The sequence below is a fragment of the Rhinatrema bivittatum genome, chromosome 10, assembly GCF_901001135.1.
Source record: "Rhinatrema bivittatum chromosome 10, aRhiBiv1.1, whole genome shotgun sequence".
NCBI classification, from domain to species: Eukaryota; Metazoa; Chordata; class Amphibia; order Gymnophiona; family Rhinatrematidae; genus Rhinatrema; species Rhinatrema bivittatum.
This window is the reverse complement of record NC_042624.1, coordinates 108,191,114-108,204,647: the sequence shown is the minus strand read 5'-3', so window position 1 is coordinate 108,204,647 and position 13,534 is coordinate 108,191,114. Positions and strand designations below refer to the sequence as shown.

The 13,534-nt window shown below is 50.4% G+C and overlaps 1 protein-coding gene across 8 annotated transcripts in view; it reads left to right on the top strand.

The window, feature by feature from the left end:
* ACOT11 (acyl-CoA thioesterase 11) overlaps positions 1-13,534 on the top strand; it is a 50,408-nt gene that overhangs the window by 31,131 nt on the left and 5,743 nt on the right. For 7 of the 8 annotated variants that reach the window (XM_029618851.1, XM_029618852.1, XM_029618853.1 and 4 more), the window contains 9 exons: positions 193-352; positions 5,181-5,300; positions 6,517-6,661; positions 7,379-7,434; positions 9,061-9,127; positions 9,450-9,533; positions 9,698-9,831; positions 10,660-10,794; positions 11,598-11,724. In XM_029618851.1, the coding sequence (XP_029474711.1) occupies positions 193-352; positions 5,181-5,300; positions 6,517-6,661; positions 7,379-7,434; positions 9,061-9,127; positions 9,450-9,533; positions 9,698-9,831; positions 10,660-10,794; positions 11,598-11,724 (1,028 nt within the window). The remainder of the gene's footprint in view (positions 1-192; positions 353-5,180; positions 5,301-6,516; positions 6,662-7,378; positions 7,435-9,060; positions 9,128-9,449; positions 9,534-9,697; positions 9,832-10,659; positions 10,795-11,597; positions 11,725-13,534) is intronic. The other variant, XM_029618856.1, reaches the window with a different exon arrangement.

Here is a 13,534-nt window from a genome sequence, read left to right as displayed (position 1 = left end):
TAAAATCTAGACTGAAAGACATGGGGGGAGGGGGAACGTGGAAGTAACGCCAGCTTCCTAGGGCACAGCTGCTTTTGGTCCCTGGTAGGGGGTGCCCCGTTGCTGGGTATCTGCTCCCTGTTGGAGGGAGGGGGAACGGGCCACGGGGGAGGGCGCGCTCGCATGACGGCACGCTCATTCTGTTTCCGACAGAGCGGGAGAGCGACGAGGGCAGCGATGGGGAGGTTCCGGCTGAGAGGACGCGGGTGGAAAGTGTGGAGCTGGTGCTGCCGCCTCACGCCAACCACCAAGGAAACACTTTCGGCGGGCAGATCATGGCCTGGATGGAAAACGTTGCCACCATAGCAGCAAGGTATGGTGACCGGACGTGCAAGGAGCGAGCGCAGAAGCGTGCGCACCTTTTGTAAAATCTGAACCGTCGGACACGGAGTTGTGACCGGGCTATTTCTGGTGCACGCAGTACCCCAGTGTTCATTAGTACAGCTTTTGGCCCAGTCTCTTCCATTCACTGTGTTTGTTTTGTTTATGTTGGCATTCAGGGTTTTATTTAGTGTTAGAGTCAAAAAAAAAAAAAAAAGTTGCAAGCCAGATTTGAACAGTAACAAACGTGTATTGCAAGTCATTCCTAGTGCTGAACAAGCAGCCCAATGCATGGTGGGTCTTGTTGCCAATAACTGCTGGTTTGGGGGTCCCTGGGCCTGGTGCTCTGTAATTCACTTCCTGTGGCTTGAGGGTCTAATCCGCACAGACTATTCTCCTCTCTCACCACGGCCCCAAGCTTTTTAATGTTTCCGTGGAAGCAGAGGCTGCCCGTTGTGGGGAAAATCTTTCCAGCACTTTTTTTTTTTTTCTATTAGAAACAAACCCTTCTTTTTACATTAATAGAGTGAAAAGAAAAAGAAATCCCTGAAAAATCTTTGAAAGTCAAGATTTCTTGTGCACATGCGAACCCGACCTTGCCTTAGAGACTGCATGTGGGTCAGTATCACTAGGAACACAATGAGGCGGGCAGGCCAGTGGTGATCATCTTAACAAGATGCAAAACTCCACGTGTCTTCTGTGACATGAGGGCCTGGGAACATTTTATTTCTTTATTTAAATTCCACCTCTCAGACACTTCAAAGTGAGTGTTTTCCCAGTCACCAGCAGACTTACGTTCTGAGAGCCTGATTTACTTAGGTTTGTCTCCCATTCTGGGAGTGCTTAGTAACTGAGGCCCAGAGTTTTTTTGTATTTGAGGCAATGGAGGCGTTTGCCCACGGTCACAAAGAGCGGCTGTCAGATTTGAACCTTGGCTTCCCCAGTTTGCAGCTGCTGCTCTAACCACTGAGCTACTCCTCCCACTCATTGAGTGCACTTAGGTGCCTGACATGAGGTAGAAAGAGCTTTTCAAAATCAGATGGATTAGAGAAGGATTTCTTGTCCGTATGCAGGGAGTTTTTTGAGTTTTCTTTAAATGCAGACATCGGGGTCGAGTTGCCATTGCAGTGCTGCCGCAGAATCCACATGCAAGCTGCCGCAGAATACAAAGGGCTCGTAACGAGACCTATTGACATGGAGGCTACATAGCCAGGATTAGATTTTTTATTTTATTTTTTTTTTATATTCTGCTTTTCAGGCACTTAAAAGCGGATTAAATTCAGGTACTCTAGGTATTTCTCTATCCCCAGAGGGCTCGCAGTCTGCCAGGCCGATGCAGTAAAGTGCGCCCAGCCTAGCAAGGAGGTTTACTCGCGGTTGGGCGCAGGTTTCGGGTGCGCTAGACTAGCGTCCAATGCAATAAGGAGACTAGCGCATCCCAACTAACGTCTGTTGCATTTAAATTCCCTGCAGATGAGGACATTGGCTGGACGCCCAACGCACACTTTAATGCGGGGAATTTAACTCCAGCCCCGGAGTAACGTTAACTCGCCGTCGAGGGCTCATGAGAAACCAGTAAAAAAAAAAAAAAAAAAAAATGTTCCTCTGGGTTGTGATCCGTGTGTCTTCCTCCTTAGTATCGTCGCGGCTCTTGAATTCACTGCTTGCGTGTTAGAAAAATAAATGTATGTTGACTTGATTCAATTTTCTTAGGGCCACACGGTTTAGACGGCCGTAGCAATGGGCACCTGAAGTAATGCACCAGCAACCTCAGCAAAATAAAAATAAAAAATGAAGCCGGATCATTACAGACGCTGGCACTGAGCCCCCGATGCAAGTGTGGGTGGGTGGCCACACGCGATAAACCAGTTTGAGTACCACAGACGCGCCCGTCTCCCTTAGCGAGCCCCTTTTTTTTACGCTTCCCTGCCTCTGTACTGCATCGGCACCCAGGGCACGTGGTTGCGCGTGCGTTAGGGCACCGCGCGCGCATTTTAACCGCATCGGCCTGTAGTCTGTGCCAGGGGAAGCGGGCAGGCCTGTCGACATTGACAGATTCGGTTTTGGGGAAGGGAGGTAAGGGATATCTGGGTTTCCTTTTTGGAATATCTGTTAGAGGAAGGGAGTTTTGGGAGGACAGTAAAGGAGATTAGGATGCGGTGTCCTCCTCGCGCAGAGCATTTTGAAGTCTGCTTGGGGGGAGAACTGTTGTATTCGTTACCTGTATTATAAACGTATCGCTCGCATATTTGCTGAAACGTGAAACAGGGAGAGAAACTTAAGGTCCTAAATATGTGGACCCTGGAAGCAAGAATAGAGGAGGGGAGGGGTATGATAGAAACTTTCAGATACTTTTGAGGAATAAATATACATGAGGGAAACCTGTTTCAAACAAAGGGGACCAGTGGAAGTGAGGGTAAAATAAAACTGAGTGGAGGAGTAACAGGAAGCCAGCGTTTAAATCCCGCCGACTCTCCTCGTGACCTTGGACAACTCACTTCACCCTCTGTTGCCTCAGATACAAACTTACGGAGACGTTTGGAAAAGTGAAAAAAAGGCCACTTAGATTGTGAGCCCCGTACGGTACTTGAATGTAATCCGTTTTGAAGTGTCCCGAAAGGCAGGATATAAATTAAAAAAAAAAAAAAAAAAAGACATAGCTGCAAAGTCAGGCAATGCTTCTCTATGGGAAGAGAGGGGTAGAGCTCTAGAACGTTCTCCCGTCGGAGGTGGTGTTGGATGTTTTAGGAGAACCTGGGGTGGGGGGGGGGGGTCTGTAGAAAGTGGTACAGGAGAAGGGAATGGGTAGAAGGGATAGACTTTCTGTGCAAACCCTAGCCCAACCAGCAAGAAGGCCGAGAGGGAAGGAACCCAGAATAATTCTTGGGGTGGGTAAGAAGATATCGTGAGAACTTATCGGGCCCTGTTTCTAATGCCGCCTGCCAAGCTGTAACACTCTCTTCATGGAGTCTGGAAATCGCAGATAGCGCCAAGTGTTTTATTTGTTTCTCTAACAGAGGACAAATTTGAAAAGCCATTTCCCCCCAGTCCATTTTTTTTTTTTTAGATTTTTATATTCTGCTTTTTGGCACTACAGAGCGGATTACATTCAGGTACTGCAGGTTATTTCCCTGTCCCTAGAGGACTCACTGTCTAAGTTTGTGTCTGAAGCAACGGAGGGTAAAGTGACTTGCTCAAGGTCACAAGGAGCAGCGGTGGGGTTTGAACCCTGGTTCGTAGCCCTGCTGTTACTCCACTCTAAATAGGCGGTCCAGAAAACTGCCCACCCCCCACCATACGTGGGTCAGAGTGTGAGTGGGGTCCAGCAGCACGTGCACCTTTACCTGTGGGGAAATGTAGGCAGGGCTCAGAGCCTGGGCTAGGCCGGGGGCAGCAACGGTGCACACAAGCTTTGGGTTTTTTTTGTATTTTCAAAGCCGTGTGCGCTGTTTTTTCAGGGGAACAAATCCACAAAAGCAGATGCAGATCTCTGTGAGTACCCCCCTCCTCTCCCCCCACCCCCTTGTGAATTCTCAGAGGGAAAGCTTAAAGGGGTTTCATGGACTACAAATCCTTCAGTTTTCTGCAGGGCCGCTGCGGTGGCCAGAGCTCTGCGCTGTACGTGGAAAGTTTCTGCCCGGGCTCTAACTCAGCTTTCATCGCTCCGGTTTTTGGTTTGTTTTTTTCACTTGAGTTTAAAACTCAAGTTTTTAGTCCGGGCTACCTTTTTTTTGGGGGGGGAGAGGGGGGATCTGAATCTTCCTTCCGCTTTGCTGGGCAGCCTGACCTCTGCCCCCCATAAGTGATAACAGAGGGTAGGGATGAACAAGCGGCTGCCCGCCCCTAGGTGGCGCTGTGGATAAAGGAATCGCTGACGCTGGTCCGTAGCAGGGCATTAGCAGGATCATGGGAGCCGCTTTAATGCCACAAACACACGAAACCTCCTGTATTTCTGCTTTATGGGGGCTACTTTTAATGAGACCTCTGTGGGGAGAACAGGGTCTTATTTATTTAAAAGAATTTATATACCACAAATTAAACAGGATCTGTCTAGCTAAGTGGTTTACAAATATATATGATTATTTGGATTTAGCTCAGGCAAATTACTTTCAGGTACCGTACGTAATTCCCTGTCCCCTAAGGGATCTATTTGCTAGTCCATTGTATTTCCCTGGAGGGGATAGGGGCCCTGCGGCCATCAGCACCGAAGATTATTCTGAGTGGGGGCCTGAAAGGGGGTAAGAGAACTTTTTTTTTTTTAAGAATAAGGGAGGGGCTACAGCCATAACATTTATTTTTATTTTTTTATTTTTACACGTTTGCGGCGCAATCCTGCAGCAGGAGGAGGGTTGGGAAGGGAAACTCCAGGAGCGTCGGGACATGCATTAATGTCCCAGTGCTCCCGAGGAAAGTGAGGCAAGCAGTGATTTTGCATTTAAATTTTAGCCCGAATGAGTCGATAGGCCCTGTCCTCCCCACGTGAAGAGTCTTGAGTGGCATCGCCTCTGGATCAGCAGAAGCAGGGATGCTTCCTGGATCTTTTCTTAGACAGTTCAGGGTTCCTCTGTTGTTAATGGGGGAAAATGACAAGGTAGCCATTTTTGGGTTGAGGGCGGGCACATGTTCGGATCACCTAAGGCCCTCAGTCTGCCATGCTGCTGAAAGACACTTTTTTATTGTTTTATCAAGTGAAAATTAGTACAAGGACTGCAGGAGGTATAAAAATGCAGCCCCACCCCACCCCTCCAAAACAAAATGCATATTTAAGAAACTCCCAGTGCTACTGAGCTTTTACTAATTTCTCTTCCATTGCCTTGCAGCCGGCTGTGTCATGCCCACCCGACCCTAAAGACCATTGAAATGTTCCATTTCAGGGGACCTTCCCAAGTCGGGGACCGTCTCCTTTTAAAGGCCATTGTGAACAACTCCTTCAAGGACAGGTAGGCGTCTCCCGGCCCCGAGAGCCTGTGATCAGGAACGCCGCCGCTGCTACCACTACCACCCCCGGGGGGATCAGTAAAATGGGAGCGGCCGGCCTTTTCTTTACAATATTGGTGGAGCAACAGGATTTGGCAGATCCTTCCTTCCGAGTTTCACTGATCTAAAAACCAGAAACGGCTGACGTGGGACAGCACGATAAGCCTGCAGCACCTACCGATTCATATAATTAAAAAAAAAACCAGCAGGAAGCTGAAGGAAACGTGCCGGCGTTACTGAGCTGTGATTGAAAAAAAATGAGATCATGACAGTAACGTTTCTCTGCTGCTGGGCGTCCCAGTGGATGTTTGATCTTCGAGCACCGAGTTGAATAGAGCGGCACGGATGTGACTGGGTGGCTAATCTTACATTTCACTGCAGTCTCTGAAGCCGTGCAGGAGGTTCAGGCCGGTTCCTGAATTACGTCACAGCGATCGTGTGGGGATAAGGGCAGCGCCAGCAGGCCTTCGCACGCAGGAATCGCAGAGGGGCTGGCTGCGCGCGCTTAGTGGGTTCCGTGTGCTTGGGCACGGGGTGGGGGAAATCCTCCCGCCAGGCCTTTAAGGCAGTTAGCTTATCTGGGTTTAAAAAAAAAAAGGTTTGGCTAGGTTCCTAGAAGAGAAGTCCATAAACTGCTATTAATCAAGCTGATTTAGGGAATAGCCACTGTTTATTACTGGCATTAGCAGCATGGGATCTACTTAATATTTGGGTAATTGCCAGGTTCTTGTGGCCTGGATTGGCCTCTGTTGGAAACAGGATCCTGGGCTTGATGGACCCTTGGTCTGACCCAGCATGGCAATTTCTTATGTTCTTATAGCTTTTGTTGCAGTGGGAATCGCATTCACCTCTTCTGAGTAAAAAAAAAAAAATTTTGTAAAAAGCATACTGGCACGATCCAGCTCTGGGAATTCTCCCTTTGCGCAGCGCCCTTTGACCTCCTGCAGGTTCCAGCCAGACGTCTGTAACGAGCGCTGCTCTCTGTGTGGTCCTTGCACGTCCTGGCAAGAGTGAAGCGGACGGGGGGTGGGGGGGGGTGGGGAGGGTGAGGGGCAGGTGTTGGCCCTGGGCAGAGATAATGAGGTCCATTTCAAAGTTCTGTAAAGCCGGGCTGGCAGGAGCCCCCGGCGGGAGCAGTAACGAGGCGGTGCGCTCCCACGGCCTCTCGTCTTGTTGCAGCATGGAGGTCGGAGTGTGTGTGGAAGCCTATGGCCAGGAAGGGGAAGTGGGCCGAAGACACATCAACAGCGCCTTTATGACCTTCGTGGTTTTAAATGAGCAGAACCGGCCGTGCATCTTGCCCCGTGTAAAGCCTGAAGCAGGGGTAAGCGTGGGAAGCTGCCTCGCATGACTGGATGTTCTTCCCAAATCTTTCCTTCCTTCACCACCCCCCCCCCCCCCCCCCCCCCCCCCCCTCTGCCAGTGGGAGCCGCTAGGGGAGATCAGGGCAGCCTCTCCCTGCCTGCTCCTTCAGTGGACTGAAGAGTGGGTGTAAATGCAGGCAGAATGCGTTTAGATTTATCTCCATGGCGTGAATCATTAAAAAATCGCCAACAAAGTGCATCCCTGTACAGCGTGCGGTAGACTCGAATGCTCACAAGAATGACGCGGATCCCTGGCTGGCATTTGGCCAAGCTCTGGTAAATGCTGCTGGGCGTGGGTTATTTCATTATTTCTATTGCTCGTATCCCCTATTTTTCCTGTCATGGTTTTGCATACCCCCCCCCCCATTCTCAGAGGTCATGCCCGGGAATGACTCCGGAACCTGCAGCCGCCCCAGAAACCGGAGGGGGTTCCTGGATGTGCCGGCAGGGGCATCCATGCTCCTTCCCTCCCTCCCTGGGCGAAGCTGTTCACGGCCGTGGAGGCCTCCCCCGCTGCGTGCTGCTTGTATCCGGCTCAAAATGCCGAGGAGACGCAATCTTCTTAGATAAGAGGCGGGTTGTAAATCTGTGAGAATTATCTCGCAGAGCCTTTTCACTGCAGGGCTGGCTGTAATGCTGTCTTTCCTTTTTTTTTTTCTCAAATGTGTTTTTAACAGGACGGAGAGAGGCGACACAGAGAGGCAAATGCAAGGAAGAAGATTAGACTGGACAGGTGAGCGCAGGGGGTGGTGAGCCTGTGTCCAGCGGAGCGTGGCGGGCTGCGCTTGGACTGTAGAAGAGAAGGCGTTCGCGGGCGCGGGATTATACTGTGAACCAGAGTCAATCCTCCCACCGCCTGTGCTTAGAGTTAATTAATGGCAGATTGGTGCTGCACCAGATGACACAAGACATCCCTAAACTCCTGGAGCACATGGGGGCAAACACTCTAGAGTTCATCTAATTATTCTGTGGGACGGTGCGACAGTATCCGGCCCACTGTCTCTTTTGGGGGGGGTGGGGGGAGCTACACGACACTGTGCAGCCCCTTCCCGTGCCCTGCTGGTGGTGAGGCCCAGCCCGCCGCTCACAGTTTGTGTGGCACGGTGCTGTCCCCCGCTGGTGGTTACATGGGAGATGGCCCCCGTTTTGTGTCAGCAGCCATGGTCATGTGGCGCGGGCCTTGCCCCGTGGATGAGTGCAGTAGAAGTGGCATCGACGCTGCAAAGTAAGAAACGTGTCCTCCCCCCGTGAGTTTATAAAATTGTCCATGCAGCAGGAGAAAGGAAAGAGATTTGAAGGCCACATAAGAAGACACCCCCCCCCCCCCCCCCAAGTCTTGACCACTGTCCACATCTCAGGAGCTGCTGATGCTGAGATCTGGGTATATTTACATGTGCGAGCGACAATTATGGGGCAGACAAAAGAAACAAAACTTGTTCGTTGCTGAGAGCTTGGCGTTCGACGCATGAAGCCATTCCTGGTGCTCTCCTTTACTCAGAATCTAATCCATTTGCTTACAGATTTATTATTTTCTTTTAAAAAGCTGCGGGCTGGCTCTGAATGCTTCCTCAATCTCTCAGCACTGCTGCCGTGCATCAGCCCGTACTGAAGACTTGTTGAGCCACGTGGGGTGGGGAGGGCGGGGGCAGCACGGTGGGATTACCGCTCTCACACCTGCATTAGCGATTCTCACACCTCGATCCTCCGCTTTTGTTACCTCCATCAGCAACAGGATCCCAGGTCTGCAAAGAAGAATTTTATACCCCCCGTCCCAGAATCCGTGGGGGGGGGGGGGGGGGGGGAGGAGACAGACTGACAGTGAGAGCTGCTCCTGTATCCAGCTGCTGTAACTCTGCCCCAGAGGGGTTTTTGAGCATTTGAAAAGGGCATGTTACCTAGAACCAGGCTGTGTGTGAGGCTGGAAAGGGGAGGACGAAGGTAAGGAAGGAGCTGCTGGGAAGCGTTGCAGCTCCTGGAGGCCGAAACAGTCACGGAATTCAAAAGAACATGGGACGAGCACCCGTGACGTGCTGGAGCGGCCCTCGGGTGATCTCCTTGCTAAATTATTTCATGAGAATGGTGCGGGCCTGGCGGGAGCACATCCCTGAAACGCGCAGAGGGTTCTTACATACGAGAGTGGAAGTGGAGTAGGGTCTGGGGGAGCTGCAGGCCGGGCGGGTCCTTACCCTATCGCCTGGTTCTCCGTGTGCCTGAGCTGCAGTGTGCTGGGATGTGTGTGTGGGTTGCCCGTGCTACTTTTTACTCGCGCGAATGTGTCCTGTGAAAGGCAAGCAAGCCGATCTGCTTCGCTGTGCCATGCTGTGCCCTAAGCTGAGGCCATGCTCTCTTCGTTTCCTAGAAAATACGTCATCTCGTGCAAACAGTCTGAAGTGCCATTGTCTGTGCCTTGGGATCCAAGCAACCAGGTGAGCGCGAGGACGCCCTGCGTCTTAGGCTGATGGCTTTGAGGAAGGTGAGGAGGCCAATTAAGGAAACTGAATACGGGTTATGTAGTTTGATTCCTCTTCTGCTGAGGGATCGGATGGCTCTGATCTCAAGCCTGTTGGAGGAAGGGCAGCTGGGCTGAAAATGAAAAATACATTAAAAGAAAATATATATAACCCGGCCCCCCCCCTGGAAAAAAAACTCAAAAAATGAGCCAAAAATCCCTGAAAAACAAATGAACGAAACGAAAATGACAAAAATGAGTGTGCACGGGGCTATTATTTTGCTTGTGTTTGTGCCTAGGTTTATTTGAGCTACAACAATGTCTCGGCACTGAAGATGTTGGTGGCAAAAACCAGCTGGGTCTTGGCTGCGGAAATCGATAAGGTACCGGGCGTGGGGGTCGTGCTGAGGATAGGCCGGCAGCCTGACCTGGGAGGGGGCTCCGGGCCGTTGCACGCTGAGGGAGGACGTTTGGGTGCGTTCCGCCGGGGAAGGGGGTTAATCCCCGTCTGTGACGTTCTGGTGCCGTCCTGCGCTTTTGCTTTTAGGTCCGGCTGTACACGCTGGAGGAGGATCGCTTTCTGTCCTTCAGGATTGAGATGACGGTGGCCATCGACGTGAAGCAGGCCTTCCTCCTCTTGTCGGACTTGTGCCGCAGGCACGAGTGGGACCATCACTACAGGTAGGGACCCTGTGTGAGGGGGAGGAGTTTGCCATCGCATTCATGAGGTTTAAAGCGTGGGAACCGCCTGAACCCCAGCTGCGCTTTACTGGGAACCATATATGTGGTGTTGCCCATGCATTCAGCTGTGTTTTGGGGTGTGGGTTGGGGGTTTTTTTTTTTGTTTTTTTTGAGGGGGCGAGGATGCTGAGAGTTAAAACCCAGCATGTGACATGAACCCTTCCGAGTTTAAGAGATGGCACAGCAGCAGTGTTGAGTATTTGCCTGCCTGGGGTGGTTCTTAGCCTCCCGTCGCTAGAGTACTTTGGAAGGGTTTCAGCAGCGTTGCATTGATTTTGTTCTGCAGCTCCTGCACATCCTCCCTTTTATTTAAAGGCACATCGCTGGCTGATTCGCTGCGGTCGTGTATTCCAAATGATGCATGAAGGTATCTGGGCCCCCCATAACTTCCAAACCTCCCCCCCCCCCCCCCCACACACACAAAAAAAATAGTATAAACAGCAGAAGATGGGAGCCTGGTGAAGGAGGAGAGCTGAACAGGCAGTGTGTTCCATAAGCTGGGGCCTGCCGCTGAAAAGTCGCTCTCGCGAGCCTCAGCCACCTGGACAAGCATTAGAGGTGGAACATCCGAAGGTACGAGAACAGCAAATCCTTAATGCGGGCTTGGTTATGTAAAGCCCTTTAGAAATGGTGGCGACTGCCCCCCCCCCCCCTGATTCTCAGGGAAGTCCTCGTGTGCCACTGCTGTAACGGGTGCCCAGCCCGGGAGCAGGCAGGGCGGGATCCGAAGCGTTTCCTCAAGGCGGTTGCGCCTCTGCTTCTTCCCAGGAAGTGCGAGCGGCTGCAGCAGGTGGACGAGGACGACGTGATCTACCACGTCATCACCATGACCCACAGCGAGGAGGAGAACAAACTGCAGGACTTCGTCATCCTAGCGTCGCGCAGGAAGCCTTGTGATAGCGGGTAAGGCTGCGCCTCTGCATCCCGGGCGGCCACCACCTTATACCAAAATATGGTAATGATAGAAGGAAACACACATTTTGGGGGGGGGGGTGAGAAGGGTGGGAGGAGGAAGACTGAGAGATGACTGCAGTGAATTGAAACGGAAGAAAGGTGCTGACACGTTGCTATCTTAAGCACTGGAGACTGTGCACTAAGGTCTCTTTAAACGCTGTTCTCTTGCGTACACCTCGTTTTGAGAAGGTTTTCTTCTCAGTGTCATGAACTTGGATTTAAAGCATGCAAAGATGGGCATTCTCTAGAGCAAGTACCAGAGGGGACAAATCCATGCGGGACAGGGAAGCCCCAGCTCTAATAAGTTCAGATATCCTGCATGCGGAGGAGCCATTTGTGCTGAGAGACAGGTGTTCAGGACTGCTTTCCGCATGGCATTGTAAAAATGCCATGTAAAAATGTTAATTTAATGTAAATTAATGTAAAATAATGTAAATTAATGTAAAATGCCATTGTAAAAATGTTAATTTAATGTAAATATCTTTATCTAATGTTATCCTCTCCCTTTCTTCTCTACTCCCAGTTCTAGTACCTTGTTATTTGTAACTGCTTCCTCCTCACTAATAGGTTACTCATTTGTTCTTTGTACACCCCTGTTCTATGTAAACCGGCATGATGTGATTGTATCATGAATGCCGGTATATAAAAATTTTAAATAAATGGCACTCCTCGGGCCTGCTGGCTGTACCTACTTATTGCAGAGCTCACCCACGTGCCCGTGTGTACGATAACCTGACCCCTTCCTCTTTCAGCGATCCTTATGTCGTCGCCTTCCGTTCAGTCACTCTTCCGACGTATCCAGAAAATCCCGAGTATGCTCGAGGCGAGACTCTGTGTGCCGGCTTCTGCATCTGGCAGCAGGACGACCAGCAAACGAGGGTGAGATTCCCACTTTTACGGGGCTTGATGGCAGGAGCTGAGTCCCACACAAGGGATGAGTGATGTCAGGCTGCACCTGTGCCTTACCTAAGCTCTGATGTAATAAGGTCCGCTCAGTTGTGTGCACATTTTTGTGTATACAATTTTACTATCTATGCACCAAGGAGTTTAGTGCACAAAAGTGAGTAAAACTGTGCACACAAGTTAGTGCTCCTCCATGCAAGTCCCATGTTAATCAAGCCATTAGCTATTAAGTCTACACACTTCTCTGAATTTGGGATTAACTCCTATTTTCTTAACGCTGGGAATTTTAATTCCCGGTAAGAGGTGGAATAAAATTTCTGGAGCAAGTGTTTAGTCTGTGGAGCTGAACCTGGAGTTTGTAGTTTGGGGGGGGTCTTCTATTTGAGATTTTTGTGCATAAAACGTGGTTTGTGTGCAGAACACAATTCGTGTGCATAAAAGTTGTTCTAACTCATGTTTTGTGTGCAGATTTTCAGGTTAGCGTGCTTTTTTAAACTCTTGATGCATTTGCATATCATGACTTTTTTTTTTTTTTTTGCATCATGCGAGTAAAGAAAGCGTGCCCTGAAGTTCAGCAGGCATTTTTTATTCGTGTCTTATCGCATCGGGCCTTAGAGTGGACCGAAGTCTGCCCCTTACAATCTTTACTCCTTGGCTCAGTAAAGAATTAAAAAAGCTACAAAATGAGGGTGCAATGCTCTCACGTTCGCTGTTCAAAAGTTTTGTCGTGTTTTATACGGTAACATAACGCCACAGAGTTACATCACAAGGGAACAAAAATACAAGGCTTATACCCCAAAGCAACAGGGCAGGAGGGAAAAATCACAGCTAAGTCCCATGTGACTTCATAGATCCCAAATCAAATGAAACTTAACATTACTGGACAGCAGGGATGTGCATTCGGGAGAAAGGAAATAGGAAATTGCATTGTCATTTTCTATTTTAGTGTGGTTTGTTTTCAAAATGAAACTATTTTAATTCCTGTGAAAATTTGTCAGTTTCGTTTTGAAAATTGGAAAAAAAAATATCACCCACAGGGCCTAGGCCAAACCCAAAGCAGGGGCCACAGACTACACCCGAGCACGATGTTGGGGTCTCAGCCGAGACTGAAGCAAATGCCCAGGCTTGAAAAATTTTGCCAGGCTCGGGAAATTTCCCTCCCCACCCCACTTATCCACTGGGGATCTGACGCTGCAACCAGGCCCAGGTCCAGGCCAGACACCGGCCGCTTGCTGTCCACCAAAATGGCGTCCTCCACTGAGGAGAATGTGCCAGAGTTAATTTACTCCAGCACGTCCCTAGCGGACACCATCTTTTGAAGAAGAAGACCTTTGTGGCTTGCATTTCAGCCTCTGGGTCTGGGTCTGACCCTAAGCCGAGGCCCTGGCATCTGACCTGGGCCCGGGCGTTGGGACCTGGCCTCCATATTGTTCTCTGATGGCCCTGAGCTTAGGCCTTGATCCAGGTGTTGGGACCTGGCTGGGCTTGGGCCGATGTCCAGGCTTCAGGATCTGGCCTCCAGTCCAGGGATCAGGCCCGGGCCCTGGCTTAGGCCCAAGTGACTGACCAAGGCCCCAGCATTGGGACTAGGCCTCCAAGCCTGGACCTACCATGACCTAGGCCTATGCAAGTCCAAGGCTTCAGCCTGGGCCTTTAGGCCTTGTCATCAGATCCCTCCTGGACTGGGTAAATGGTGGTCAGGGAGGGTCCTGGCATTTTTCCAGGTGGGAGGGATAGGTGGTGGCATTGAGAGGCCTTGTGTTTTGTTTTGTATTTTTTCTCTGTT